We start from the raw sequence: 27,762 nt of genomic DNA, 5'->3' as shown, positions 1-27,762 counted from the left end.
CCCGGCCTCTTGGCCTTGCCCCTCTTCTCACCACTGTGCTGAGCTGCTTCCCGCAGGTGCCCTTGCCATGGGACCTCTGTGTTCCCAGTCCAGGGCTCCCACACCATCCCAAGACGCACCAATGGAAGAATCTGCCTTCCGTGCAGGATTCTCTGGCTGCCCTGAGAGAACTAAGCACATCAAGGCCAGACATGGACAAGTCTGATCAGTCTTAACGCTGATCCCAGGAGTGTGCAGAGGCCATTGGCCCAGAGAGTCCGGCAGGCTAGCTGAGCATCTTTCCTCTCCTTCCAACCATGCTAGTTCACACTGCCCTGTTCCCACTCCAACCCCAACCTTCTGCAAGTGAGATGAAGACTTGTGGGTCAGATTCCATGAGGCCCACTGTGAGTCCAATTTCATCCTCTCTGTTCCCTGTGGATGTCCTTTTGCTTATGTTGCCACCTCTGGCATATATACAGGTTGGGAAATATCCTGTTGATTTCATTTGGATAGAGAGTGTCATGGTCATTTTTAAAAGGAGGGAAATTTTTTCTCTTTGACGATGAAACCGTGATAACTGGTTTACATGTCATCTGATTTAAAAAATACTGGTGTGAATGGATGCCGTATAGAATCTTCTCCTTCTGGACCATGAAGCTTTTCTTGGGTATATATATTTTTAAGATTCTATTTATTTATTCATGAGAGAGGTAGAGACACAGGCAGAGGGAGAAATAGGCTCCCTGTGAGGACCCTGATGTGGGACTAGATCCCAGGACCCCAGGATTACCACCTGAGTCAAAGGCAGATGCTCAACCACTGAGCCACCCAGGCATCCTGAAGCTTTTCTTAGATATTATTTTACCAGGAACACAGGAGTGAGCAAATGACTGGACAAACCAATGCTTTACAAACAATGTTAATTTTATTGAGTAGGCATGAAAGCTTCTCTCTGTGTCAAGTAATGGAGAAGCCGTGTCACACGGATTACAGAGCTATTTTTACTTGAAATAATCTTTCATAAAAGAAAGAAATGAAATACAGTTCTTCTATAAAAAGTGCAGTAGTCATTAATGGAAGTTTTCCAAAATGAAAGCAAGATTTACTACATATTGCAAAAATTGGTTTAGTGCTTTAATACTTAATAAAGTAACAACCCAACCACCAAAGACAGCTCTTATAATGGGTTCCTTCTCCAAGAATGGACCAGGTGGAAAAGAATATTTTCACTGAATTAGAATGAACACTCCCAGATAGAAAAGGGCTCTGGACAACTTGGGTCAAAATAATGGGATTATGACCTGTTTTTGCCTCAATGTTCTCTTTCATCCACGGTAATCAAGTAAATTGGGGGAAAAAAGCAAATTTCATCCCCAAATGGGTCAAATGAACCAAAAAAAAAAAATAAAAAAAGTAAGGGACAGAGATAGAGGAACAACATTCATTGATTCTCATTGGCCAAATGCACATTGAAGAGAAAAAAACAGTTACACTTCAACAACCCTCGGTTAAAACAAGACCAATTTAATCAAAGATGATGGTGTACAGGGTTCAAGCTCCACAGTCGAGGCTGTGAGCAGATTCAGGCTCCCTGCACCTCTAATGGCTCCTCTGGTGATGTGACCAAGGGCCCAGGCTTCCCTCCCGTGTTGCATGGTGACTGGTTCTGTCAGAGGTGGAGTTTGCTTTTAAAGTGAGGCTCCAGGCCATGGCTGATCTCCAACCATGATCATGGTTGTTTTACTTGTTTTGGTCATAAATTAGTGGAGACAAGCTGCCCCACTCCTACCTGCCAAGCTATAATTCCAAATCAGGTGTTTGGATTCCATTCCATGCAAGTGGGAAGAAAGTGTAGGAAGAATTGGGCAGACCATAGGGCACCCGCCACAAAGAAAGGTTTGAGTGGATCAAGGGGGGCAGCCCTGGGAAAGCCTGTGTTCTGAGTACTGGCAGGAGTGTGCCCCCCACAGCTTGTTAGGGCAGCAGTGAAAGGGACGCTGTTTATTTGGCAATTTAAGCAAAGAGACACGCTCATGTGACTTGCTTACTGACTGCTGGGCAGGCGCAGAGGGAGTGTTATGAAGGGGACCTCACATCCCCATCATGAGGGACCCTAAAATATGCACCCAGAGAAATGACAGCAAAAACCACAGAAGGGAGTTAAAGAGAAGGACAAAGCCTTTTAGTCAGGCTACAGTAAGACAAAGGTCCTATACGAAGCTTGTAACAGTATTTTGCCAACAACTCTTAGTGGAAAACACATTTGGCCAAAGGACCTAGAAGTAAACACCAAGGTTAGGTAGTTGTGAAAATCATCCTGCAGGGGTGGGCAGTTGAGAGGAGGAACCCTCCTTCCCCTGCTGGCAGGTGAGGTCACCTGACTGCATTTGAGGGCCTCCGGCTCTGGGGGGTGCCAGGGCTAAGGAGGCGTGTGTTGTTTGGCTCTGTGGTGTCAAGGCTTCATCCCTCCAGCACACACCCACCAGTGATGGAGGAGGAGACTCAGAGGGACCTTGTTCTCTGCCCCTGCTGCTTCTAGCTGTCTGTCCAGTTATCCATGCCTGCCCCCTGTTATTCTGCATGCAAGCTCCTCTTCCTCTGTAGGCCTGCTTTTGGTGACATGAGAGTGGGTCCTTTTAGTGGTCAGACTGACTCCCTTCCCTGGGCTGGCAAATCTGTTGCCACCTGAGTTTGTTATAGGAAGGAATGCTTGTCTCCCTGGAGACACTGTGGAGAAACAGTGTCCCAAGGGCTGATTATAAGGACGCCCTAGAATGGTCCAGGCCCACAGCGACAACATGAAGGTCCATCACAGTGTGCCTGACTGTGAAAGGTGCCCTGTGGGGAAACTGCCCCTGCTGCAGCTTATTCTAGAGAGCTTTCTGTTAGCAGTGGAGTCTCCTATCTTCGGGGGGCGGCCATGAAGAAACCTGCTGCAGTCAGGTTGATGTGCTCACTGTCATATCTGGCGTCATTGACTGCAGACTGGAGAAACAACCATGCTGCTTTATCAGCTATAATTTTCCCCTCTTCAGGACCATAGTGGACTATGCATTTGATAAAGGTTGAAACTGGTATTATTAGGCTTAATAGCTATCAAATAACTGATTTCTTCAACAAATATTTATCCAGTGTCTCATATGTGTCAGGCACTGTTGCAGGCAGCAGGAATACAGCAGTGAGCAAAACATACAAAAATTCCTGCCCACGTGGAGCTTACATTCTATGGGCGTTAGAGGAAGGACATAAAGTGAATGAATGCGTAATTCATGTGTGCAGCACACAAATGCCAATAAACACACAAACAATGCACGGGGAGGTGGCAGAAGGGTGAGATGGGTTGTCTGTTTAATTAAGTCAGGGAAGACTGCTTGAGAGTGACATTGGAGCAAACACTGGCAGGGAAGGAACGGTGAGGCAGGTGGTTTGGGGGAAGAACATTCCAGGTTTAAGGAGGGACAGCATATGCAAAGGCCCTGAGGCAGGCCCATGTTGCTGGGGCAGAGCAGTTAACAAAATGGAGAAGATCAGAAAAGTACTGGAGTGGGAGTGGTCTTTGTAAGGACTTGGCTATTTCATTGAAAGTCATCCTCCACTGTTTGTAGATACTGTCAAACAGCTGGTTTTATTAACTTGTTCTTGTTAAATTAAAGGGTTGCTTTGGTCTTGAGCAGATTTCAACAAATTACTTTGCAGAATGAATAGAAACAGTAGCATCACTAGGAGTGTTTGGTGAGAATGGCTTCTATGCTGTCCCTGGGGTTAGGTATTAAGTCAGCCCACCTGAGTAAAGCATATTCATACTGCAGAGCCTGCACATGCCGGTTATTTTGGAGGGTACATGCAGGCATCTCCCTTTCTCTTCTCTACTGGATGTGGAGTGGGGAAGGCGAAGACGACTGTTTTTGGGGCATGACGCTGACTACATAACCCCTAACAAGCCACTTCCAACACTGCTTGGGGCAGAAGTGCATGTCTTCCACAGGGTTGCACCCTGGAAGTGCTCCAAGCAGCAGGGCAGGGGGCTCCTTGGGGTGAGTGGGGAGGGGGGGGGTCATCATCATGCATGTCCTGCTGGTCTCTCTAGGATCAACTATGCTGGACCCACCCCTGTGACGACAGGCAGCACCATCAGAGACATGCTCTGTGCCAGCAGAACCAGGATTGCAGAGTCGCGATGTGGGGAACGGAGGTAGGGGGTTGGGGTTGGGGAGTGGCTGTGGATGAAAGAATGGCATTGAGCATCCCCTTTCTGCCCTGAAGACCCACACCAAAAAAATGGGCAGTGTGGGTAGAAAATACTTTATGTTCAGGACTGAATGGGGAGGTGGTGCCCAGGGGTCTTCAGAGAGCCACCACTTTTAAGGCTTTTTGGGAGAGGGTAACTCCTCTCTGATGCCAGGAGTGCCAGCCACCTTTGGGTCTTTCCACAGTGTGTCTGCCCTCAGGTGACAGCAGAACCAGACTCTAGCCAGAACAGAGGCCACCTCAGCAACCCATGGTGTGATGCCACAGTGGCTAAAGTCCGACAAGGCAGGGCCAGTGACATGCATTTTCATCTTATTTATTAGAAGCATTGAAAGAAAGAAAAGGAAAACAAAAAACTCTGGGGGAACTTATTTTGGAAAGTCCATACCAGGATGAGGAGAAAAAAAAAATCATGTCATAAGAAAGAAATCCCAAACGTGCAACAGGTGCCTTCAGCTTTTACTCCAGGTCTTGTAAGTAAAACATGAAAGACTCACAAAAATGGAACTTAACACACACATGGGTTTGGCAAAGCCTTTTTTTCCCTCGCACAGATTTCCCACCACTGATAAGTACAGCCCCCTTTTTGTCCTTAACTAATGTGAAATATATTTTGATAGGTTGTTTATTTTTACAAAGAGTGGTTTGTAAAATAAGCTTGTGGATGCTAAGCGAGGGGGTGAGAACCATGTGCACAAGGTGAGGTGGGTTGTGGGGGGGCGTGTAGAGAAACTTTTTATCTTAAGTAGCCAACTTCCTGATGGTAAGATCTAATAAATCATTTTGGAAAATATTAAATTTTTAAAGTAACAGATACAAGCTTTTCAGAACTCCACTTGAGCCACTGGGTGGGAACAGGTAAGAAAAAGTCTACAGTAACTTGGTGAATGTAAAGTCTTCATTTAAGAGGCAAGGTGCAGTACCAAAATCCATGGACAGAAAGAAAAAAAAATTAAGCTTCCAATAAAAAAAGAAAAGGCATTTATATATTCCCACTTTCAGAGGGGATGTGAACAAATAGCAAAAAGTACTTGAACCCAAGAACCCACAGTGTGGAGCCCCTTCCCACCTGCAGTTGCCCTTTCAAGAAGACAATGTGGAGCCCCTTCCCACCTGCAGTTGCCCTTCCAAGAGGACCCTGTGAGAATATAAGGGCAAAATATTGCTCTGTGGCATATTCTGAAAAGAATATAAAAATAATTTCTATGGTACAGTTTAAACTTGTAAAATTTCTATGTGACATAGCATAAAATCTACAAACAGAATACACTTAAAAACACCTTCCTTTGACAATATATTATTAAAAAAAATATATCCAGGTATCACATGTGCGGAAAATGTGAATTACATTACTGAAACAACCTCCTTCTGGAAATGTGCTGTCACTTAGAGACATCTGACCTTCCTGGAAAGGGGTATTTGTACAGACCAGACAAGGTCACTCACAAGCAGGGTCTGCAGTGCACTCTGAGCCCAGGACGTGTGCTCAGGCGGGGCTCTCTCAGCCTTTCTAGAATTGGTACTGGCTTTCTTCCTTTTCTCCAGCACCTATAATCCACTTAACCTTCCCCTGGTCCACAAGCGCCCCCAAGTCACAGAAGGATATTAGAGGACCTCTTGGCCCACATGTAAACAACACAGCAGTTTCTAATAGTTACTGTTCAGCCTGATAAACTAATTTGGTTTGAGAGAACTCTGGCCAGGGACCAGGTCTAAAGGGCTCTTTTGAACAACATGGAACATTCCTGGTATACTGGACTAGTAGGTTTAATATAGCAGTGAGTTCTCTCACTGTTTCAATACTGTGTAGAGGAAGGGATCCAGATTTTTCACAAAAGGAAACAGCTATTTGTAAATAATGTGGACAAGCACCCCAGGCGCCCTGGCATGCCAAGCCACCTTGTGACCACATGAAGTTGGGGGCCTTCCGCACGGCTGGACCATGGTGGCCAGTAGCTGGATCTCAGGCTCTTATTCATGGCACACCTATCAGATGGGGTGAAGGAGGGGACTCTGAAATTCAAGGAGATAGAGTATGTCATCCCTTTTTTTTTTTTAAACAATACCTATGGATTACACTGGCTGGTTTGGAAGTTTTTCTCTGGTATTACAATGAACCATGTTTATTCTCAGCTTGCCCCTGCTCCCCCCGCCCAAACTTTTTTTTTTTTTAAACCTGGCATGAGAAGATAAAATGTTTGCATAGCCAGTTTTGGAGATTTCTGGTTGGCTATTTTAATATTAAAAAATTTAAAAACAAACATAAATTGACTTTATGCCTTCTTGTGCACATGAGTTTGGTTTCTGAACGCAAAATCAAACATTTTCGAGGTTGGCTGTCTCAATCCTCTAAGAGTGAGGGGTGAGAGCTATAGCCAGTGTGTCTACATGTGATGCAATACTTCCTGTCACATCACAGTTTTGGATGGCAACGCAGTTGCTCAGCATAACACAAAGAATCAGTCCAAAAAGCTGCCACAAACCCTCTCGATGAGAGATTTTTAAAAACCTTTTTTTCTGAGTAACAAAAGAAACCCCAGTAATATGAGTGGATTACATGGATGTTAGTAATTACTACACATTGAAAGTATGTTCGGCATGAAAGGTAAAACTTCCAAAAGATTTCTTAAAGATTCTATTTAATAAATAATTTTAAGGAACCACTTTTGCAAAACTTGAATAAATTATTGAAAACTCCACGTGCTGTGGAATAATTAAAAACAAAAAGGAATTACTCACAGGAGATACTCAAATTACTATAATTCTTCAAACAAGTGAAAAAAAAATAGCCTCCTTTTTTTTTTGTTTTTTAATTTTTTTTTCTTTTTTTTTCTTTTTTTGCTGCTCTTTATGTCATAGGGAAAAGCATCCTTTCTGGAGAAGGAGAAGCTGGGTCCAATGAAGATATGGTCTACCTCCTGCATTTTCTGAGGATACACCCACAGCAAAGCTGGGCGCTATCTCCTCTCTTTTAGATTTATTGGAAGCTATTCTAAGGCTCTCGCAGGTTTTAAAGTATTCTTTCGCTAGTGAGGATTTTACCCATCTTATCCGTATTTCTTGGAGACAAGATCTCTCTTTAGTGAGGCAGATTTAACTGCTCAGTGTCCTTGGCCAAGAACGGTATTCTTCAGAGGTAATCTTAGAAGGAAGAGGCTGCATATTGCTGCTCAAAACAGGGTAGCTAAGGACACATTTTTATTTTCCTCGAGAAATGTAGGAGGCACCAAAAAAGGGATCGCTCAGAGATGGGGCTGCCCCTTCAACGTGTTATGGAGCCACGGGCAGGGTGACCCTGCCCTGCAGAAGGGACCCCAATGGGAGTGGCGCCCCTTTACCTGGCTGAACCCAGACAGATGCAGGTGAGGGTGGGGATGGGCTTCCTTCCGGGCTTCCCTCAGCCCCTTCCCTTTGGAAAGAGATGCAGGTCGGATTTGAAAGCAGCCTAGTGTGGGGGCTTACGCAGCGACCAGAGGGTCAGTTCCTCGCCTCTCTCCTGGGGCACCGATGACCACTTCCTAGGGGCCCTCCGGCGACAGTTCACTGCACAAGTGTTTTCAAAGGAGAAACGTGAGCAGGCGGTCAGCTTTGCTTATACCTAGGCATTTCCAGATAGAGTTCGGAACCACGTGTTTTGGACTCAAGTTGTCTTTGGAAAGCTCCTGTCACCGGGGGTGCCCGTCCCGGGAGGGATCACTGCGCCCCGCGCCCCGCGCCCCGCGCCCCGCGAGGTAGGTTGTCCAGTGCCCGTCCCGGGACGCCTGCGGCTGTGATGGCAGTGTGAATGTTGCTCGAGCCGGGGGTGGGGGTGGGGTGCGTGGGAGGAGGTTCTGTTTACGAGACGGCGCTGGGGGTTGCTAGCGGGCCCCCGCGACGGCCGGGACGCGTCAGCGGGCGGCACAGCGCCTCCGGGCCTGCGGGAACTCGGCAGGGGAAGCAGGTGCAAGCCCGCAGCGCAGGAGCCGCAGGAGCCGCAGGAGCCGCAGGAGCCGCCGCCGCCGCCGCAGGCCCCGGGCTGCGAGTTTGCTGCCAGCCCCCGGGTGGTACCGACCGTGGTACCGAGTGTGGCCGCTACATGGGGGTCGGCCGCTGGGTTAGGGGAGCGGGGCGGGGCGGGGCGGGGCGGGGCGGGGGGGGGAGAAAAAGAAAAAAACAAAAAAGAAACAAGGAAAAAAATGTAAAACACTCCCTTCTAAAAACAAAGGGCTGCAAATTTCTTTATTTCTCTTATTGAGGAACAAAAATACTCTTGCAATGGCTATTGAGTTTCCACAGGGACGAGGCAGATGCTAGCTCGCACACCCACTTCCAACAGTATGACTTGTTTCCTATCCGTCTACTACCTGAGTGGCGTCAGTGTAGGTTCAGGCACCATGAGGGACGTTTGACCAAACACGCACACGGCACTGACCGAGGAGTCGCCGGCCTTCCGGTTGACCAGGGCACGTAAAAAAGACACCGACAGAATGGAAAAGGAATCCTTGATGGTAAAAGCCGGCGCGCGCGCCGCCCTCAGGGCCGGGCCCCGCGCGACTCGCGCCGCCGCCGCAGCTCCTCGCGGTAGCAGTAGGAGCAGTAGTGCTCGGTCTCGGCGCGCCCGTAGAACGCGCAGTTCTCGCGCAGGCAGCGCCGCTGCGCCGGCCCCGGGCCGCCGCGGCCGCTCTCACCGTTCGAGCGCGCGGCCGGGGCGGGGGCGGGGGCGGGGGCGGGGGCGCGGGCGTCGGCGTCGGCGAACTCCAGGCCGTCGCGCGCCGCGCCGAAGCCGTTGCTGTAGGTCTGCGACTTGTGCTCGGCCGCCCCCGCCGCCCCCGCCGCCCCCGCCGCCCCCGGCAGCGCGCCGGGCCCCGCGCGCGCCAGCGACTCCACCGTGTTGACGGTGCGCAGGGCGGCGGCGCGCGCGGGGCTGTAGCTCTGCGACGACAGCGAGCGGTTCTGCTGCGGGTACGTGGCGCACGGCCGCAGCGCGCCCACCGCCGGGGGCCCCGCCTCGTCCCGCGCGCCCGCCGCCTGCACGTGGATGACGCTCTGGCGCGCCGGCGCGGGCGGGCTGCGGCCGGGGAGCGGTCCGCCGGCTCCCGCGCGCCGCGCGCCCCCGCCGGGGCCCGGGGAGGCCGCGCCGCCCGCCGCCGCCCGCGCCGCCCGCGCGCCCGCCGCCGGCCCGGGGCTCGGGCGCTCCTTGAGCTTGAGCACCAGCTGCGTGGGCGGCGCGGCCGGCGGCCCGGGAGACGCGCGCTCGGGGCCCGGCGCGCCCTCGGTCTCCGGTCTGCGCGGCGGCCGCTTGGCCGTGGAGGCGGCGGCGGCGGCGGCGGCGGCGGCGGCGGCGTCGCGGCGCCGCTGCTCCTGCTCGGCGCTGAAGCGCTCCTGCGCGCTGGTCAGGTAGTAGCCGATCATCTCCTCGTGGAACTGGTGCCGGTGGCTGGTGAGCAGCAGCCCGGCGAAGATGAACTTGCGCTCGCCCTGCATGGCGGCGCGCAGGATGTTGAGGCTCAGCTTCACGTCCGTGCTGTACTTCCAGGCGTCGCCCCGCGGCCCGCCGCCCTTGTCGGCCGCCGACGCCCAGGCTGCCTTGTCCGTGGGCGACGGCGTGGTCTTCTCCGACGGCGACGTGCTCGCCGACGCCCCCGACTCCTCCTTGCTCCCCTTGCGCGCCTTGGACTTCTTCTCCTTGCCGCGCTCCGGCGCGTCGCCGTTCTTGCCGTTGGCCGAGTTAGCGCGGCCCATCTTGCCGTGCACCAGGCCGCCCAGGCCGCCCATGTTTTTCTTTAGCTTGATGCCCAGCGTCTTGCTGAAGCTGCCCAGCTTGTTGGCCACGGAGTCCGCGCGGGTCTTGTCCTTCTCCTTGCGCTGCTTCTCCTTGTCCTTGTCCTTGCCGTTCTTGCCATTATTGCTGTTGGAGTTGCTGCACACCGAGTCCCGGTCCGAGTCCAGGGAGTCGGCCAGAGACTGCACGTCCTCCCCCACGGAGGCCGTTGGGGATTCCGGCTGAGCCAGAGGGGCCTGTGGGGAGGGGGAGAAGGAGACGGGGGGAGGGAACGTGGTCAGAGGTCCCATGTCCCCACGTGGGGCCTGGCTGACAAAGGCAGACCACCCCAGCACCCAGGCTGCTCCCAGTGAGGCTCCTCACTGCCCCAGTCCAGGGAGCCTTGGTGGTTAGCTCGGGTTCCTGGTATCCTGGAGCCCCGAGGTGGGGCTCTCGGGCACGGTGCAGATATCCGCCCGGCCCTGAGCCCCGGAGCCTCCGGACGTTTTAGAATTACCGTGCCCAGGCTCTGCCCCTTTCAGCCCTGGCTAGGCAGGCCTGCGACTTGACACTGGTCCAGCCTGGCCTTCCTTGATAGAGCGAGGCGCCTTCTGGTAAGCGTGACACTATGCCTGCATCTTTGGGTGTCTCTCCTACAAAGGTGTCTCACCTATTCATTCCAGGCAGGGGGTTGACATCTTGCCCTCACGCGGGGACAAATATGCCCTTAGTTTCAGGGATGACCGTTTAGTATAGGGGTTCCTATCTCAGGCTGGCAGTGTGGAGTGTTAAACTGAGGATCCTGAACCGGGACTTGGGCTTAGTAGGAAAGATGTTACCATTCCCAGAAAGGTCTCTGGAGGGCCTGAGGAGGGAGCCTCTCTGTGAACACCTTGGACGAGGCCCACTGTCCGCCAGTAAGGAGAGTGAGGCCAGTGTGGGCACCTGGTCAGGACCATGGGGTAGGCAGAGAGCCTGAGAAAGGAGATGGGTGGAACCTACTGCTGCCCTGTGGAGGTTCCTTCTTGAGGGAAGAGAGAGAATTCAGACAGCTTCATTGGAGATCAGGGATCTCTTGCTAGAAGCTGAGTGGCAAGAACTGGTGCTCACCCCTAGATAGGCTTTTATTGACCTCTAGGGGAAGAGCCTGGGAGAAAGCCCCATTGTTCTGTCCTTTTATTTTTGTTTCCTCCCTTGCCAAGCAGATCCAGGAGAGGGGTCCCGGAGACCTCCCGCAGCCAAGTCCCCAGAAGCAAGCAGGAACCATCCTCACCACCTCCCAGTCTGAAATGCCTTCCTTCCTCCTCTCACCCTGCCCTGAGTCTGGAAGAAAATAGAGGTCTCAAAATGGTTTTTGTTAGTGACACAGAAAGGGGTTAGGCCCAGGAAAGGGGGGGTGTGCTTGGTGCTGGGAGTGCTCATCCGTGGGAGCCCAGTGAGTAAGGAGCCCTGGCTCAAATGCCCTCTGGCTGGAAGGGTCATTGCCAGGCCTTGATTCTGACATGGGGGCCACCCTGGCTTGGCACTGTTCATTGCGGTGCGGAGCTGTGTCCCAGCCCCAGAGCCTCCTGATTGTAGATCTAAAGCTGCTGACTTCACACCATATGTGTGTACCAGGAAGGAACACCCCCAACAACACTGGCATCGTCCAGGCAGTTGACAGGTCACTGTGGAGGTGAAGGGGTAGGACTCTGGAGCCCAGGCTGCCACCAACTGTCCCTTGTGCCCTGCCCTCAGTAAAATGGGATATCAGTACCTGCCTCCGGGAGCTCTATGAAGATTAAATATAGGTAAAGGCTGATGTATGAAAACATCCTAAGCAGTGCCTGGCAGAGCCTGGCTACTACTCACTGTGTCAGTACCACCCTACTGCTTCCTCCTATCACTCCTTTAATACTGCTTATGAGCCCTGCCTCAGGGCCAAGTATAATGATGTCTAGGAGGGCCTTTTTTTAAAAAAACAAAACACAAACAAAACAACACAAATCCCTCATCAGATACTTAAAGTGAATCCTTAGCATCTGGAAGCAGGGACAGAACAGACTCTTCCTGGTGGAGGGGCCACGTGGTGGCGGGCAGCTCCTCTTCTCACTGCCCTCCCAGAGGAGGGAGGAGGAGGAGAGAAGGAGGGGGCGCTGAGGAATTGCGTTCCCGGTTCCCTGACTCTTCCAAGGACCCACACACAGTTTATAATTAATTCCGCTTGGCTGCAGCACATCGTGTTCCGATCTCGGCAGAGATAGTTTTGTGTTGTGACTTGCCTACGGTTTGTTTTCTGAGTGGGTGTGTTTATTCCTCTCCTTCTGGAGAAAATAGTGGGACCAAACCCCTCTCCCCCCGAAACCCCCACCCCCACAACCATCCCCACATGGAGTGCATGCCTACGTGCAGGCTCTCAGGCACGCGCGCGCACACATGCCCCAGGTAAACCCGAGCCACTTGTCGCCCTGGCCAGGCCGGGCGGATTGGGGTGGGGGCGGGGGCGGGGGGGGGTCCCGGGGTGGGGGGGTTCCCGGTGGGGGAGCCCAGCCCTGGGCCAGCGTTTGGCAGATGCGCCCCCCGGCGCGCCAGCGGCGAGTGAGCGGTCGGGGCCCCACCCGCCGGTCGGGGCCAGGCGCACGCCGGGCTCACCCGGGTCTCGGAGGGGATCCGGATCCACGTCACATTCATGTAGCTGTGCAGAAGGTTCAGCTTGGCTTCAAGAGACAGTATCAGGCTGGTGGGAGGAGAAGACTGCGTGAGAGGCGCCCCGCGGGCCCGCGCTCGCCCGCCCGCGCCCCGCCCGCAGGCTCGCCGGCTGTCCCCGGGGGAGGGGCAGGGGCAGGGGCAGGGGCAGGGACCGGGAGGGGCTCACTGGGCCAGCCGGGCGTTATCGTTGTCGTCTTTGCCCCATTCCCAGTCCTTCCCGGGGTCCACCGCAAAGTGCAGGGGCAGCAGCTTGTGCTCCGAGTCCGTCAGGGGGATCACGGCTGCAACAGAAGAGAGAGGCGCGCTGCCAGGCGGCCCCCGGGCGGGCCGGAGGGCGCGGCCCGCAGCAGCCCCCAGGGAGGCCCGGAGCGGGGGTTCCAAGCCCGGGTGGCTCCTTGATTAAGGAAACCGAGTGGGGACGAACCCAGACCCTCTGTGCCAGCAGGAGCGTTAAGACCACAGGTGTCAAAACCGCTGCTGATAGTTTAAAATTCGTCCTATTTCTTGTGGACTTTGAAGAGCAGCTGGACTCCTCATGTGGACTCTGCTAACGATCTGGGTGTGTGAGAAGACGGGTGCCGCGGGTGGGCAGCGGGCAAACCCCGAAAACCAAATACCTATTGCCGCTTCCCTTCTTTCTGAGGAAGGACCCAGGCCGGGCTCCTGGGCACCTCACAGCGCACACATCAGGCAGGTGAGGGCTGCCCGCCAATCTGCTCATTTGTGAATTCGTTCAGATAATTCTTTAGCGCTTCGAGGCGGCCGGGGAGTGCGGGGGGTTAGCTCCGGGGGCTCCCGGGTAACCACCACCACCACCACCACCACCACAGTCTCCTAACGCCAGGGCGTGATAAGCGGCCTGAAAAGTAAAGAGCGGGCTGCGGGGAGCCAGGGCCCGCCTCCCAAGGCGCGCCGGGAGGGCTTCCGAGGAGGCACCCGTGGGCGGAGACCGCGAGGCGAGGCTGGCCCCCACCCAGGGATTCATTCATCACACTCCCTCCCACCGGGGGGGAGGGAGTCTTGGCCCATTTCAGAAAGGCCTGGGCGGAGTAGGGCGTCCACAGGGTTTTTCTGCATCTGCTGGAAGCTTCTGAGCTCTTGTGGGACCCAGTGTTCAGCGAGAGCAAGGGAAGAGCTTGCTGCTCCTCTGGGTTTGCCCTACCTCCGCCTCCTCACTGCTCCACCTCTCCTCCCCCCACGCCCCACCCTCCGGTGGCCGTGAGCCTGGTGTCATTTACCATGATTCATGGTAAGGCTGTCACGGCAAGAACAAAAAGGCCAATAAGTAAATAAAAATCTACGACTGAATACCACGAATAGTTGACTTAATAAAAAACTGCAAACACTGACTCACTGCTGCCCTCCAGTGTTGCTAAAGAGAAAATGTGAGCACAAATAATTCTCCACTCCCATATAAAGGAAACACTGCGTTGCTGGAGGGTTTTCTGTTTTAAGTCTCTGGGGACTGGCAGTACTGTGCTCCAGTTTGCTCCAGTTTGGTTGGTCAAGGGCGGCTTGGTCGGCCCCAGCTCAGGCCCTGGGTTCTGCCCTGACATGGCCATGACAGGCTGCCCCTCCCAGGGCAGAGCTGCAGGGCAGTCACACTGAGAGGCCTGCAGGGCTGGTTCAGGACCTGTCTCCCTTGAGCGGTGCCCAGGAGCCTGTCCCACAGTTCCACGACTCAACACAAAGGTGAGAGAGAGTTGGCTTGGCTTCCTATCCACTGGGAAGAGGTGGGGATGGCAGCAGATCCCTCTGTAGATACTTGCTAGGGCAGCACAGCTCCCTGGAGTGCTTGATAAAGGCCCTGATTCCAGGACTGCATGCCCATGGCCAAACCAGAGTGTCCAGGAAAAGGAGCCAAGGACTATATTATAATTAAGCATCCTCCGTGGTTTTTTAAAATCATGCAAATTTGGAAAATATTGTCCTAGAGCAATAATCTGTTTGAAGTAGTTACTGCAGGTACAACTTGGGCAATTTGGGTCCAGCATCCACTCCCTTCCCAGGGAAGGGGTGCTACTGGGGGGCGTCTGCCCAGCCACGACTACATTTCCCAGCCCCCAGCACTTAAGAGGGAACAGGTGCCTAGTTGCACCCATGGCATGAGAGCAGAAGCACTGTGGGAAGTGCTGGGCAATGTGGTCAGCCATGGGTGTCCTTCTCCCCACACCCCTCCCCATCCTCCTGTATGCTGAAAATGGTGGTGCTGTAAGATGGCTCGGGTGAGCTCCTGACTCCCCCACTTGGAGATCTGCTCGCCAATCAGGAACACCTGTTTTAGATTTTTTTTTTTTTTTTTGGCATCACACTTCTCTCACTATGATTTTGGTTTATTTGTTTCAGATAAACCAACTAAAGTAGTACAGATCCACATGCCCCTCAGCCTCAACACCCTACCACTGGGCTCCTGGAAATTTTTATCCTCAATGGCCAGACCAGAACTGATTCCCTGGGCTGCCCCCTGTTGAGCATAAGGCTGAACTCACCTGAAGATGCTAGAGCCTGATGACCTTTATAGCTGCACAGGCCAGGATGGCCTTGAAAACAAGCCCTCCCTGCAAGCATTAGCTGGTTTGGATGCCTCTGCCTCCCACTTTACATATTGACTTTTCCCAACTGGAAACCTGGCCTCACCCTGCCAAATATGTAGTGATGTGGTGACTTGCCCTCTGGTGGCAATATCAGGAACAGCAAATGCTTTTCAAAATAAGCCAGCAAATTGTTTTTTTAGGATCTCCTATCTTTTAACCTAGAAACACAGACACATTCCCAAAACCAGCCTGGATGTATTTTCAGTACTTATTTTCCAAAAATTAATGGACACTTCTGGTTTCTGTTTCGGGGAGAGCATGGTGCTATCATTACAACAACAAGCTAGACAAACTGCAGATTCACAACTTTCCTTTGACCCATTAGAGAACAGAGGTCACAGGGCAAACAGCTAAGTCCAAATCTAAGGACAGATGGGCACGTACAAGGAGAAATGGACATGATTTTCATTGAGGCAAACTTAGCTGGACTGCTATAAAAAGAATTCAGCTAAAATTGTTAATAAATTGGTAAAGGAAGAACGTAGTTTAGTGAAAGAATATTTAGAACCCTGGGGGCTACAGATATAAGGGAAATTCAAATGTACTTATAGACCTCTTCCCATGGGATCCAACCTGGTGCTCACAAAAAGATTGGCAAGAATTCTGAGAAAGTATCCTTCATAGATCTTTCTCACCATCTATCCTAAAGAACAAAAGCTTAAGTTGCAAGAGCAGGGCAACAAACACTGTTGACCTTAGGGCATTGGGATCTTTCCCCAGTAAAGCTTGGGGTGGGAGGAGGAAATAAAAACAAAATCCCCCTTTTTTTTTTCCCTGGGGAAGGGGCAGGAACTTGTGCTGAGCCCATAATACAGCTGGAGGAGGTCACTTCTTTTCCAAGATCTGGAGACACAATACCTGCCTAAAACAGAAGCTTAATTAGAATAACAAAAACATCACCCTTCAGGCTCCCATTGCCACACCCAGGCTAACAAGCTGCAAGTAATAGCAGTTTAGTACTAGAAGAGGGACAGGAGTTTGAAGAGAGGGTGCAGCAGACAGTGAGAAAAACTTTCTGGCAAAACACAAGATATCACCAGTGAAATCTGAAGGCCGAGTGCACTATGGGTAACCAAAGCAGCAATGAAACCAAAACCTGCTTCAAGTCTTGACTAGACTGGTCCAAACCCCATGCTAAAGACCTAGGAAAAGGTAAGGCATGCTTAGTTCTGGCTTTCAACAGAAAACTGCTAGCATAAGAAAAGATAAAAGAAAAAAAAACCCAAACAAACCAACATGTTGGTAAGAGATAAAGCATTTGAAGAACAAGACTCAGATATGACATGGATGTTGAAACTCTCAGACATGGAATTTAGAATAATTGATTAAGAAGTTGAATACTCTAATAGAAAAGGTAGATACCATGCAGGACTTGATGATCAATTTCTCTCCAGTAGAGAGAGGAAATTTATAAGAAAGAATCAAGTGGAAATGCTAGAAATGAAAAAAAACACAGTAAGAGAGATGAAGAATGACTTTGAGCGGCTGATCAGTACACTTTACACAGCTGAGAAGAGAATCTGTGAACATCACGATGAGTCAACAGAAATTATCTAAATTGAAACACACAGAGAAAAAGAGTTGGTGGAGGTCTACAGAACAGAACACACAAGAGCTGTGGGGTAATACTAGACAGCCTAAGATCTGTGTAAGTGGAATCCCTGAAGGAAAAAAAGAGCACAAGACAAAGGATATTTAAAGAAATAATGGCAGACAAGCCTTACACTGTGAATGACAAATTCCAGCATAGATCTAAGAAGTTAGGAAAAAAAACCAAGCAGGAAAACAATATGCCACTACCACCACCACCAAAAATATCCCCATACTTAGCATATTTAAACATATGAAAAACCAAAGACAAAATCTTAAAGGCAACAAGAGGGAAAAGACACCTTGCATACAGAGAAACAAAGATAAGAAATTTAGCAGACTTTTCATGACAAAAGAGGTAAGCCAGAAGACAATGGAGTGACATCTTTAAAGTGCTGAAATAAAAAAAACTGCTAATTCTATATCCAGAAAGAAATCTCTGAAAGATGGAGACATTCTTTCTCAAACAAAAATGAAAAAAATTAATTGCCTACAGAACTGTACTAGGAAAAAATATGTATATGTGTATGTATGTATACTGCACTAGACAATATTAAAGGAAATTGGAAATGTTTACAGGGAAGTAATATGCTGCCAGTAGAAACTTGGATTTATATAACAAAATGAAAAGCAATAGAAATGTAATAAATGAATATGGAAATAAAACTCATTTTTCTTCCTTTTAATAGTTCCAAGAGACTAAGTAAGGTAAAGAGAGCAGCAGCGTATTATGTATTTATAGCATATGTAAAAGTAAAATGCTTGACAGTAATGGTACAAAGGATGGGAGGAAGTGGTTGCAAATAAACTCATAAGATCCTTATACAACATGTGAAGTAGAATATTTCTTGAATAGAATATTTAATATAATAGAATCTAATTAATTAAAGATGTTTACTGTAAACTCTAGGGAAATCCCTAATAATGAAAAATGGAGGCATAATAAATCAATAATGGAGACAAAATGGAGCCATTAAGCAACTCATTTAACCCAAAATTCACTTATCCAACCATATGATTAATACCATTAGATGTAAATGGTCAAAAAATACCAATTAAAAAGCAAAATTGTCAGAATGGATGGGAAAAGCAATACTCCATTCTAGTGACTACAAGAAACTCATTTTAAATATAAAGACACAGATAGTTTAAATGATATTCACTAGTCATAAAAAAGCTAGAGTGACTATGTTAATGTCTGATGAGGTAGACTCCAGAACCAGGATTGTTACCAAAGATGTAGAGGTACATTACATAATGATATAGTCTCAACTCTCCAAGAAAACATCACAGTCCTACAGGTGTGCATGCTCTTAATGACAGAACTTCAGAGTACTAAAAGCAAATACTAACAAAAATGAAAGGAGAAACTGACAAATCTATTATGGTTGGAGACTTCATCATTTTTCCCTTAGTAATTGATATCACAAGTAGACAGAATATCAGCAAGGATGCAGAAGACCTGAACACCATCAGAGAACTTGAATGAATTGACATTTATAGATTGCAACAAGAGCAGGATGCATTATTTTCAAAAGTATATGAAATATTCACCAAGATAGAATATATTCTTAGCCCACCTTAGCAAATTTGAAAGAATAGAAATCATGGAAAGTTTGTTCGGAGACGACTACTAAATAAAACTATAAACATGTAACAGAAGATATTTGGAGAGACTCTCCAACTATTTGGAACTTAAACAACGTGCTTCTAAATAATCCATGGGCCAAAGAGGAAGTCTCAAGGGAAATTAAAAAAAAATAGTTTGAACACAACGAAATGGAAATACAATTTATCAAAATTTTTGTGATGTAACTAATCAGTACTTAGGGGGAAATTTATGGCAGCAAAATACTTATATTAGATAAGAAGCTATGTTCTAAATTTATAATATAAATTTCTGCTTTACAAAGCTAAAAACATAGCAAATTAAACTCAAAGTTGTGCAGGAGGGAAATAAAGATCAGAGCAGAAATCAATGAAACTAAAAAGAGGTATAGTAGACAAATCAGTGGAGTCAAAAGCTGTTTCTTGGAAAAGATGCATAAAGAACAATAGATTATCCAAATTCATATTTTAAGAAGTTAGGATAGATGGTAGGTAAATGGCTTTTAAATAATCTTAGGCTGTTGATATTCTTGTTAGCCAATACACATTTACCATATCTTAAGACCACATTTTAGAATGTTGGACTTTTCATTGTTAGATGATTGTAGATTTATTTATTATGTATTTATTTATTTTTGATGATTGTAGATTTATTTTTTATTTATTTTTTATTTTTATAAATTTATTTTTTATTGGTGTTCAATTTGCCAACATATAGAATAACACCCAGTGCTCATCCCATCAAATGCCCACCTCAGTGCCCGTCACCCAGTCACCCCCACCCCCCACCCACCTCCCCTTCCACCACCCCTAGTTCATTTCCCAGAGTTAGGAGTCTTCATGTTCTGTCTCCCTTTCTGATATTTCCCACTCATTTTTTCTCCTTTCCCCTTTATTCCCTTTCACTATTTTTCATATCCCCCAAATGAATGAGACCATATAATGTTTGTCCTTCTCCGATTGACTTATTTCACTCAGCATAATACCCTCCAGTTCCATCCACATCGAAGCAAATGGTGGGTATTTGTCGTTTCTAATGGCTGAGTAATATTCCATTGTATACATAAACCACATCTTCTTTATCCATTCAGATGATTGTAGATTTAAATGCAGTTGTAAGATATAATTCAGAGAGATCCTGTGTATCCCTCTCCCAGGTGCCTTCAATGCTAACATCTCGCATAACTGGAGTAAAATATCACAGCCAGGATATAGACTTGGTACACTCCATTGAATGTATTCAGATTGCATAAATTTTCCATGCATTTATCTGTGTGTGTGTATGTGTATTTGGTTCCATGGAATTTTATCATATGTGTAGATTTGTATAATCCTCTCAAGGTCTAGAATGGTTGCATCACTACAAGAGCCCCTTGTGCTCCTCTTTTATAAACATACCCACTTCCTTTGAGCACTTCATTCCTGTCCCTAATCCCTGTCCACCACTGTGATAGGTGATTTTATATGTCACCTTGACTGGGATAAAGAAATGCCCAGATAGCTAGTAAAACATATTTAGGGTATTTCTATAGGAGGTTAGGATTTGAATTGGTAGACTGAGAAAAGAAGATCGTCTTCATCAGTGTGAACAGACATCATCCAAACCATTCAGAACTCGGATAGAACAAAAAAGTAGAGGAAGGAGGAAATTTGCTTTTTTCTTGAGCTGGAATATCCAGCTTCTCTTGCCCTTGGACAGTGCTGCTACTGGTTCTCAGTCCTTCAGGCTTGAATAGGAAATTTTACCATTGGCCCCACTTCTTGGGCCTTTGAACTCAGAACTGAATTATACCACTGGCTTTCCTGGTTCTCCGGCTTGCAGATGGTGAGACTTCTTGGCCTCCAGAATTGTTGAGTCAATTTCTAAAATAAATCTCTTCTTACATAAATCTGTACATATCCTCCTGGTTCTGTTTCTCTGGTGATCCATGGCTAACAGAATCACTCATCTGTTCTCCATCTCTATAGTTTGGCCATTTCAAGGATGCTACATAACTGGAATCATATAGTATGTAATCTTTTGTGGTTGACTTTTTTATTCACAATAATTCCAAGATCCACCAACTCATTGCATGCATCATATTCATTTCTCTGTACTGCTGAGCAGGATTCCACGGTATGGATATACCATAGTTTGTTTATTTTTTTTATTTAAAGTTTTTATTTATTTATTCATGAGAGACACAGTAAGAGAGGCAGAGACACAGGCAGAAGGAGGAGAAGCAGACTCCATGCAAGGAGCCCCATGTGGGACTTGAATCTGGGACTCCAGGATCATGCCCTGAGCCGAAGGCAGATGCTCAACCACTGAGCCACCCAGGCATCCCCCATAATTTCTTTAACCATTCACTCAGGAAAGACATTTGGGTTGTTTTCAGTTTGGGGCTATAGCAAAGAAAGTCACTACAAAGATTTGTGTATATGCTTTTGTGCAGACATAAATTTTTATTTCTTTGGGATAAATACCTAAGAGTATAATTTCTTGGTCATGTGGTAAGTGATTCATAGTCTCATAAGAAACTGTCAAATTATTTTCTAGAGTTTTACATCCCTACTAGCAATGTATGAGAGATCTGATAGTTCCATGTCCTCTCTGGCATTTGATATTATCATTTTTTAAAATTTCAGCCATTCTGATAGGTATGCAGTGATGGCTCATTGTGGTTCTAAGGTTGAGTATCTTTCAATGTGCTTATTTGCCATCTGTATCTCTTTTTTGGTGACATGTCTGTTCATGGCTTTTTCCCATTTTTAAATTTGGATTGTTTTTTTTTTTTTTTACTGTTGAATATTGATAGCTCATTGTGTATTTTAGATACAAATCCTTTGTTGACATGTGCTTTTAAAATATTTTCCCCCAGTCTATAGCTTGTCTTTTCATCTTCTTAATAGTTGAGTTTTGTTTTTTTTCTTGCAGAACAGAGGTCCAATTCATACATTTTTCTTTTTTTTGGATTATGCTTTTGTGTTATGGCTAAGAGCTCTTTGCCTAGCCCTGGGTCTGCGTATTTTCTTTGAGGTTTTATAGTTGTACATTTTACATTTTTTCTGTGATTCATTTTGAGCTAATTTTTGAATTATTATGATTTAGGTTCAGGTTCATATTTTTTGGCTACAGTTGTTCATTTGCTTTGTCATCATTCGTGGAAAAGACTCTTCATCCTCCATTGAATTGACTTTGTTCCTTTGTCAAAAATCAGCTGAGCTTATTTGTGTGGGGGCTATTTCTGGGTTCTATATCCTATGCTGTTGATCTGTGTGTCTAACCCTCAGTCAATACTATGTTAGGAGCTCTCAGTTCATTACTTACAATTCTTGCAACAGTTAAAGGATTCTTGTTCCAATTTTCCAGAAGAGGAAATGAAGGCTCTGGTACATAAATAACTTGCCCAAGCCAAAGTTAAAGCTGTGATTTAAATGTTGGCCTGCCTTACTCTACAATGTACATTCTTTTTTTCTTCTATTTTTCTACAATTCTAAATAATATTAGTGAGAGAAACCCTCCCCACTGGGAAAGGGCTATTCCCAATGCCCCACCCATGGTCTGCCAGTGCCTCATACCTACCCTTAGTTCAACTTACCTTCCAAGAATCCATTTGATTTTCATAAAAAGCACAACTTGCCTTTATGGATACTTAATGTGCCAAGTACCTGAACTGTATAATGACAACAGCACACTGCCTTTCTCTGAATTACCTAAAGTTAGTATATTGGGAACATCTAATTTTATTCATTCTTTATTCATTCAACATTTATTAAATGTCTCTCCGGTGTCTTGATGCCAGAGACACAAAGAGGAATAAGACATCATGTCTGGCTTTAAGATGTCTAGGATCTGGCTGATGAAGAACAGAGAGCCTTCAAAAAGCAATCTCTTGTCCCCTTTCTCTCCTTGCTCCCATCTTCTACCATCGCTGTAGCTCTGCTCTCTGTCTGAGAACAGTCTGTGGTTAGCCTGATGTAGTGTCCCTGGGTGGGCAAGGACTTTGCATCCTTGTGCCTCTGGGAAAAATCAGACTCACTTTATTAGGATTTGCTTCATGAAACCTTGATGTGCAAAGCAATGATAGTCCTTTACCTCAGACTACTACGTGGAAAGGGGATAGTTCCTGGTGGATGAGCCACCCATAGCCTCACACTCCAAACTGCCCACTGGTTTCTGATGGGGCAAAGGTTTCTTTTCTATAGAACTTTTCCCCAGAAAGATGTCCCCCAAGGAAACTCTCTTAGAGGACTTCAGGTTACCAGGAAACTGTCCATTTCCTCTGGTTATATGTGGTACTACCAAGGACTCTCTAATCCTGGGGAGCAGGCTGCCCCTGAGGTTGTCTGTTCAGGCCCATGGTGGATGGTGCTGCATGACTGTGAGCATACCATGCTGTGCCTGTCCCCTCCAGTCTAGCCACACTGCTGTTGTCATTATACAGTTCAGGTACTTGGCACATTAAGTATCCATAAAGGCAAGTTGTGCTTTTTATGAAAATCAAATGGATTCTTGGAAGGTAAGTTGAACTAAGGGTAGGTATGAGGCACTGGCAGACCATGGGTGGGGCATTGGGAATAGCCCTTTCCTAGCGGGGAGGGTTTCTCTCACTAATATTATTTAGAATTGTAGGATATAGTGATGATACAAAGCAGAATGACTTTGAGTTTGTTTTATTATTGTTTTAAAATTCTCTCTAGACAGTGCCCCTCCTTACTGTATACCCTGGGCCTGGATACTCCACTGACCCATCCCGAACACCACTGTGTGAAAGAGACAGCCAAAGAAGACAGGATATAATCATCGTAAAAGCCCAGGAGAGTTTGCACTTTGCATGGGCTTTGCTCCATTTGAAAGAAGTTCAAAGTGGAACTGGTAGTAGGCACATTAGAGGTATGACTCCTGCAAAAACAAACAACACTAGATAGAATCTAGATGGTAACAGCAAAAAGGTGTCTGCTGCTTACTGTGCACGTTCTACATGGAATTGATTCATGTGATCCCAATGATCTGTGGAGCCAGCTTGCAGAAGAAGAAACGGAGGCCCAGAGTCACTAAGTGTCCTATCCTGTCATCCAGGTAGTAAGTTACCAAGTCAGGATTTTAACTCAGGCCACTGGATTTCAGAGTCCCTGTCCTTCACCCCTGAGCATGCAACTGAGGAATAAAGGTACATTTGTGCTTTCAGTTAAAATGGTTAGGCATGTATGCAACATTTATAAATATATATATGTACACACATATAAACTTACACACATACATACTGACTTTTCTACTTACTGAGTGCTTCTATCTGACATGCATGTTCACAATTTTGTGAATAATTTCAGCTGGGTCAGTGTATCTCTGAAGCCCATCTACCAAATCCAGTGTAAAAACCTGTGAGCTGTCACAGAAAGGAGCCCCGGACTTTAGTTCACCTTGCAGCCCTATTGGGTGGGTCAAGAGAGGGAACAGAATTGGGGAATGACCTTTGTCCCACATTCACTAAACCTCAGGGTTTTGTGAAAGTGAAATGAGATAGTGTATGGTGGGTGGGCGGGGGGGGGGGGGGTCGGTTGAGAAAAGGCAAAATGAAAAGCAAAGTCTGATAAGTCCCCCATCTAAGAGGTATCTTGCTATGGTGGAGGACTCTGAAAATGTCTTGGGAGAGGCAGAAATTTTTGAGGGTCATGGGGGAGTGCAGCAGTCACTGCTGGCTGCCCACCCTTTGTCCTCACTAGCAGACCCCACATTCTGGGCATGTCAGGATGGGTCAGTACGGCTCTAAGCCATCCACAGTTGACTCATTTGGTCTTGTCTGTGACTTCTGAGACAAAGTGTGGAGCAAAATCTCCTCAATGATATGTAAGAGGAAGTTAGCTGGACGATTCCTGGTTAAAAGCAACACAAAGGAGGGCCAGGGTTTTTCTGACCTCTTCATGTTTTTATGTGAAGGTATAGCGGTTGGGCCACAACAATTATCTGACCAATGAGGGACAATTATGGGACAAAAGGCAATAAGCCAAGAACAATGGACACAGAAAAAGCTCAGCTCTTTGATGAGTGTCAGATCTCAAGTCAATCAACTGCTGGTCATTAGATTTTGCATTACATAAGACTATAAACCTCTTTATTTTTTATGTCATTGTGAGTGTTTTCTCTTACTTGCAGCCCAAATCCTCCTGAGATGGAATCCGGTTCCTGTGAAGTGGCACTGTGAATGAAGGAGGGACATGGGGAGTGAGAATCCCACTGCATGGGGACACAAAATCTTTGCCTCTCTGAAGTAGGTCCAAAATGCATAGGTGAACAGTCACCTATTGTTTCTGTGGACACAGAGCCCTGCCAGCCAAGGTTTTAATGCTAGGAACATAAAACAAACACATAAAACAATCATAAAATGATTGTATGTGTTGGCTATTGCTTGTTGCTTTCTGGTCATGAGTTACAAGATGAGCTCAGGCTGAAGGTGTTGGAAAGCAGAGGATGAGTGGGTGATATGGGCTGGCTTCTGCCTAGGGGGCCTGGGGTCTTTCCTGTGCCACTCCCTTTAGGGATAAAAGGGGCTGCGTCAGATGGTGGGTGATATCCTGCACTCAAGGCAGATGCCAGTCCACTGAAGATGGGAGATGGGCCGGGTACCAGGTTCACAGGGTACCAAGCTCACAGGGTAGCAAGTTCACAGGTGGTAGACACAAATTCTCCGGCTTAACATTTATATGTAGATATGGTCTTTGGCTTGGTTAGTAGTCTATGGAATAAACTTGCTATAGACTGAATGTGTCCTCCCAAATTCATATATTGGAACCTAACTCCTAATGTGATGGTATCTGCAGAAAGGGCCTTTGGGAGGTGATTCGGTCATGAGGATGGAGGCCTCATGACTGAGATCAGTGCCTTTGTAAGAAGAGACACAAGAGAGTTTGCTTTCTGCCTGTTTCTCTCTGCCATGTGGGTACAAGAGAAGGCAGCCATCTGCAATCTAGAAAGAGGTTCTTTATCTGACATGGTTTCTATTAGCACCTTGATCTTGGACTTCCAGTATCAGAATTGTGAGAGATAGGAGAGGTGGGGCAAGATGGTGGAAAAGTAGGGTCTCCAAGTCACCTGTCCCCACCAACTTAGCTAGATAACTTTCAAATCATCCTGAAAACCTACAAGTTTGGACTGAGATTTAAAGAAAGAACATCTGGAATGCTACAGTGAGGAGAGTTCACGCTTCTATCAAGGTAGGAAGACAGAAAAAAATAAATTAATAAAAAAGCATCCAAGGGGGAGGCCCCCACCCGCCGCCCCCAAGGAGCCGGGCTAAGGCCGGGCGGTGTGAGAGCCCCCAGGACAGGGAAGCCCAGTCCCGGAGAAGCAGGAACTTTACCAATCTTCCTGGATGGAAAGGCACTTGCAGGGAACTCGGGCAGGATCCCAGGAAGGGCAGTGATGCCCTCAGGCTCCCAGGGTCACTAACAGAGGAACTGTGCCCCGGTGGAGAGTGCGCCACACACTGTGGGCTAAGCTCCCTAAAGGGCTGGAGGGCGTGCCCGGCGGGGCCCTGGGAGCAACTCATGTGGCGGCTCAGGCGGCGGCCTACGCGAGGAGGCTGCGCGGCCCCGGGAGTGTCACTCCAGCGGTGGCGCAGACCCTGGAGCCCAAGGCGCTGGTGGACACAGCCCAGGATCCAGCTGTGATCTGCACAGGTGGAGGCCAGGAGGACACAGGACAGCAAGGACGCTCCTGCTGCCAGGCGCCTCCGAGCTGTGCAGATCAGCGCCCCCTGCCCCTGGAGCATCCAGGCCCCTGCAGACTGGGAGCTGTGGAGTTACGGCTGGAACTGACTCCAGGGCTGGATAACTGGCCACAGCCCCTGTTGTTGTTTCTACTGGTGTCACCTTGTGCCTGGCACTGAGCAGGGCCACCAGGGAGCAGGGGCCTCACAGGATAAACAGCTTCCACTGAACCCTGCACCTGGCAGGGCGTGGGGCAGCTCCCCCAGGTGCACACACCTGAGAATCAGCACAGCAGGCCACTTCCCCAGAAGACCAGCTGGAAGGGCAGAGGAAGAGCAAGTTCTTGACCAAACAGCGCTGGAAAGTTCTAGGGGAAGTCTAGGGACTTACAGTATATAGAATCAGAGGATACCCCTCCTTGTTTTTTGTTTGTTCCCACCCTTTTTTTTTCTCTTTTTTCCTTCCATTTTCCAGTACAACTTGTTTTTAGCCACTCTGCACTGAGATAAATGACTAGAAGGAAGAACTCACCACAAAAGAAAGAATCAGAAACAGTCCTCTCTCCCACAGAGTTACAGAATTTGGATTACAATTCGATGTCAGAAAGCCAATTCAGAAGCACAATTATAAAGCTACTGGTGGCTCTATAAAAAAGCATAAAGGATTCAAGAGACTTCATGACTGCAGAATTTAGATCTAATCAGGCCAAAATTAAAAATCAATTAAATGAGATGCAATCCAAACTGGAGGTCCTAACGACGAGGGTTAACGAGGTAGAAGAACAAGTGAGTAACATAGAAGACAAGTTGATGGCAAGGAAGGAAGCTGAGGAAAAAAGAGAAAAACAATGAAAAGATCATGAGGAAAGGTTAAGTAAGGGAAATAAATGACAGCCTCAGAAGGAAAAAAATCTACGTTTAATTGGGATTTCTAAAAAAAAAAAAATAATTGGGGTTCCTGAGGGTGTCAAAAGGGACAGAGGACCAGAAAGTGTATTTGAACAAATCATAGCTGAGAACTTCCCTAACTTGGGAAGGGAAACAGGCATTCAGATCCAGGAGATAGAGAGATCCCCCCTAAAATCAATAAAAACCGTTCAACACCCCAACATTTAATAGTGAAACTTGCAAATTCCAAAGATAAAGAGAAGATCCTTAAAGCAGCAAGAGACAAGAGATCCCTAACCTTTATGGGGAGAAGTATTAGGTTAACAGCAGACCTCTCCACAGAGGTCAGAAAGGGCTGGCAGGAGATATTCAGGGTCCTAAATGAGAAGAACCTGCAGCCAAGAATACTTTATCCAGCAAGGCTCTCACTGAGAATAGAAGGAGATATAAAGAGCTTCCAAGATAGGCAGGAACTGAAAGAATATGTGACCACCAAATAGCTCTGCAAGAAATATTAAAGGGCACTCTGTAAAAGAAAGAGGAAGTCCAAGGAAACAATCCACAAAAACAGAGATTGAATAGGTATTATGATGACACTATAATTCATATCTTTCAATAGTAAATGAACATGAATGGGCTTAATGATTCCATCAAAAGGCACAGGGTTTCAGACTGGATAAAAAGCAAGGCCCATCTATTTGCTGTCTACAAGAGACTCATTTGAGTCCTAAGGACA

The 27,762-nt window shown here is 47.6% G+C and overlaps 1 protein-coding gene and 1 long non-coding RNA gene across 3 annotated transcripts in view; one reads left to right on the top strand and one right to left on the bottom strand.

The window, feature by feature from the left end:
• Positions 1-8,408: 8,408 nt before the first annotated feature.
• OTUD7A (OTU deubiquitinase 7A) overlaps positions 8,409-27,762 on the bottom strand; it is a 386,951-nt gene continuing 367,597 nt past the window's right edge. Inside the window, exons 12-14 of one of the 2 annotated variants that reach the window (XM_038532600.1) lie at positions 12,825-12,939; positions 12,602-12,686; positions 8,409-10,227 (exon numbers count right to left, since the gene is read on the bottom strand). In XM_038532600.1, coding sequence (XP_038388528.1) covers positions 8,743-10,227; positions 12,602-12,686; positions 12,825-12,939 — 1,685 coding nt within the window. In that variant the 3' untranslated portion in view covers positions 8,409-8,742. The remainder of the gene's footprint in view (positions 10,228-12,601; positions 12,687-12,824; positions 12,940-27,762) is intronic. The other variant, XM_038532601.1, reaches the window with a different exon arrangement.
• LOC111095184 lies at positions 12,834-17,508 on the top strand. The gene is made up of 2 exons (XR_005356899.1): positions 12,834-14,350; positions 15,005-17,508. It is a non-coding gene; the product is annotated as an uncharacterized LOC111095184 (long non-coding RNA).

The sequence above is a fragment of the Canis lupus genome, chromosome 3 (assembly GCF_011100685.1).
Source record: "Canis lupus familiaris isolate Mischka breed German Shepherd chromosome 3, alternate assembly UU_Cfam_GSD_1.0, whole genome shotgun sequence".
NCBI classification, from domain to species: domain Eukaryota; kingdom Metazoa; phylum Chordata; class Mammalia; order Carnivora; family Canidae; genus Canis; species Canis lupus.
The sequence above is the reverse complement of the archived record's forward strand: the minus strand, read 5'-3'. Positions and strand labels throughout refer to the sequence as shown.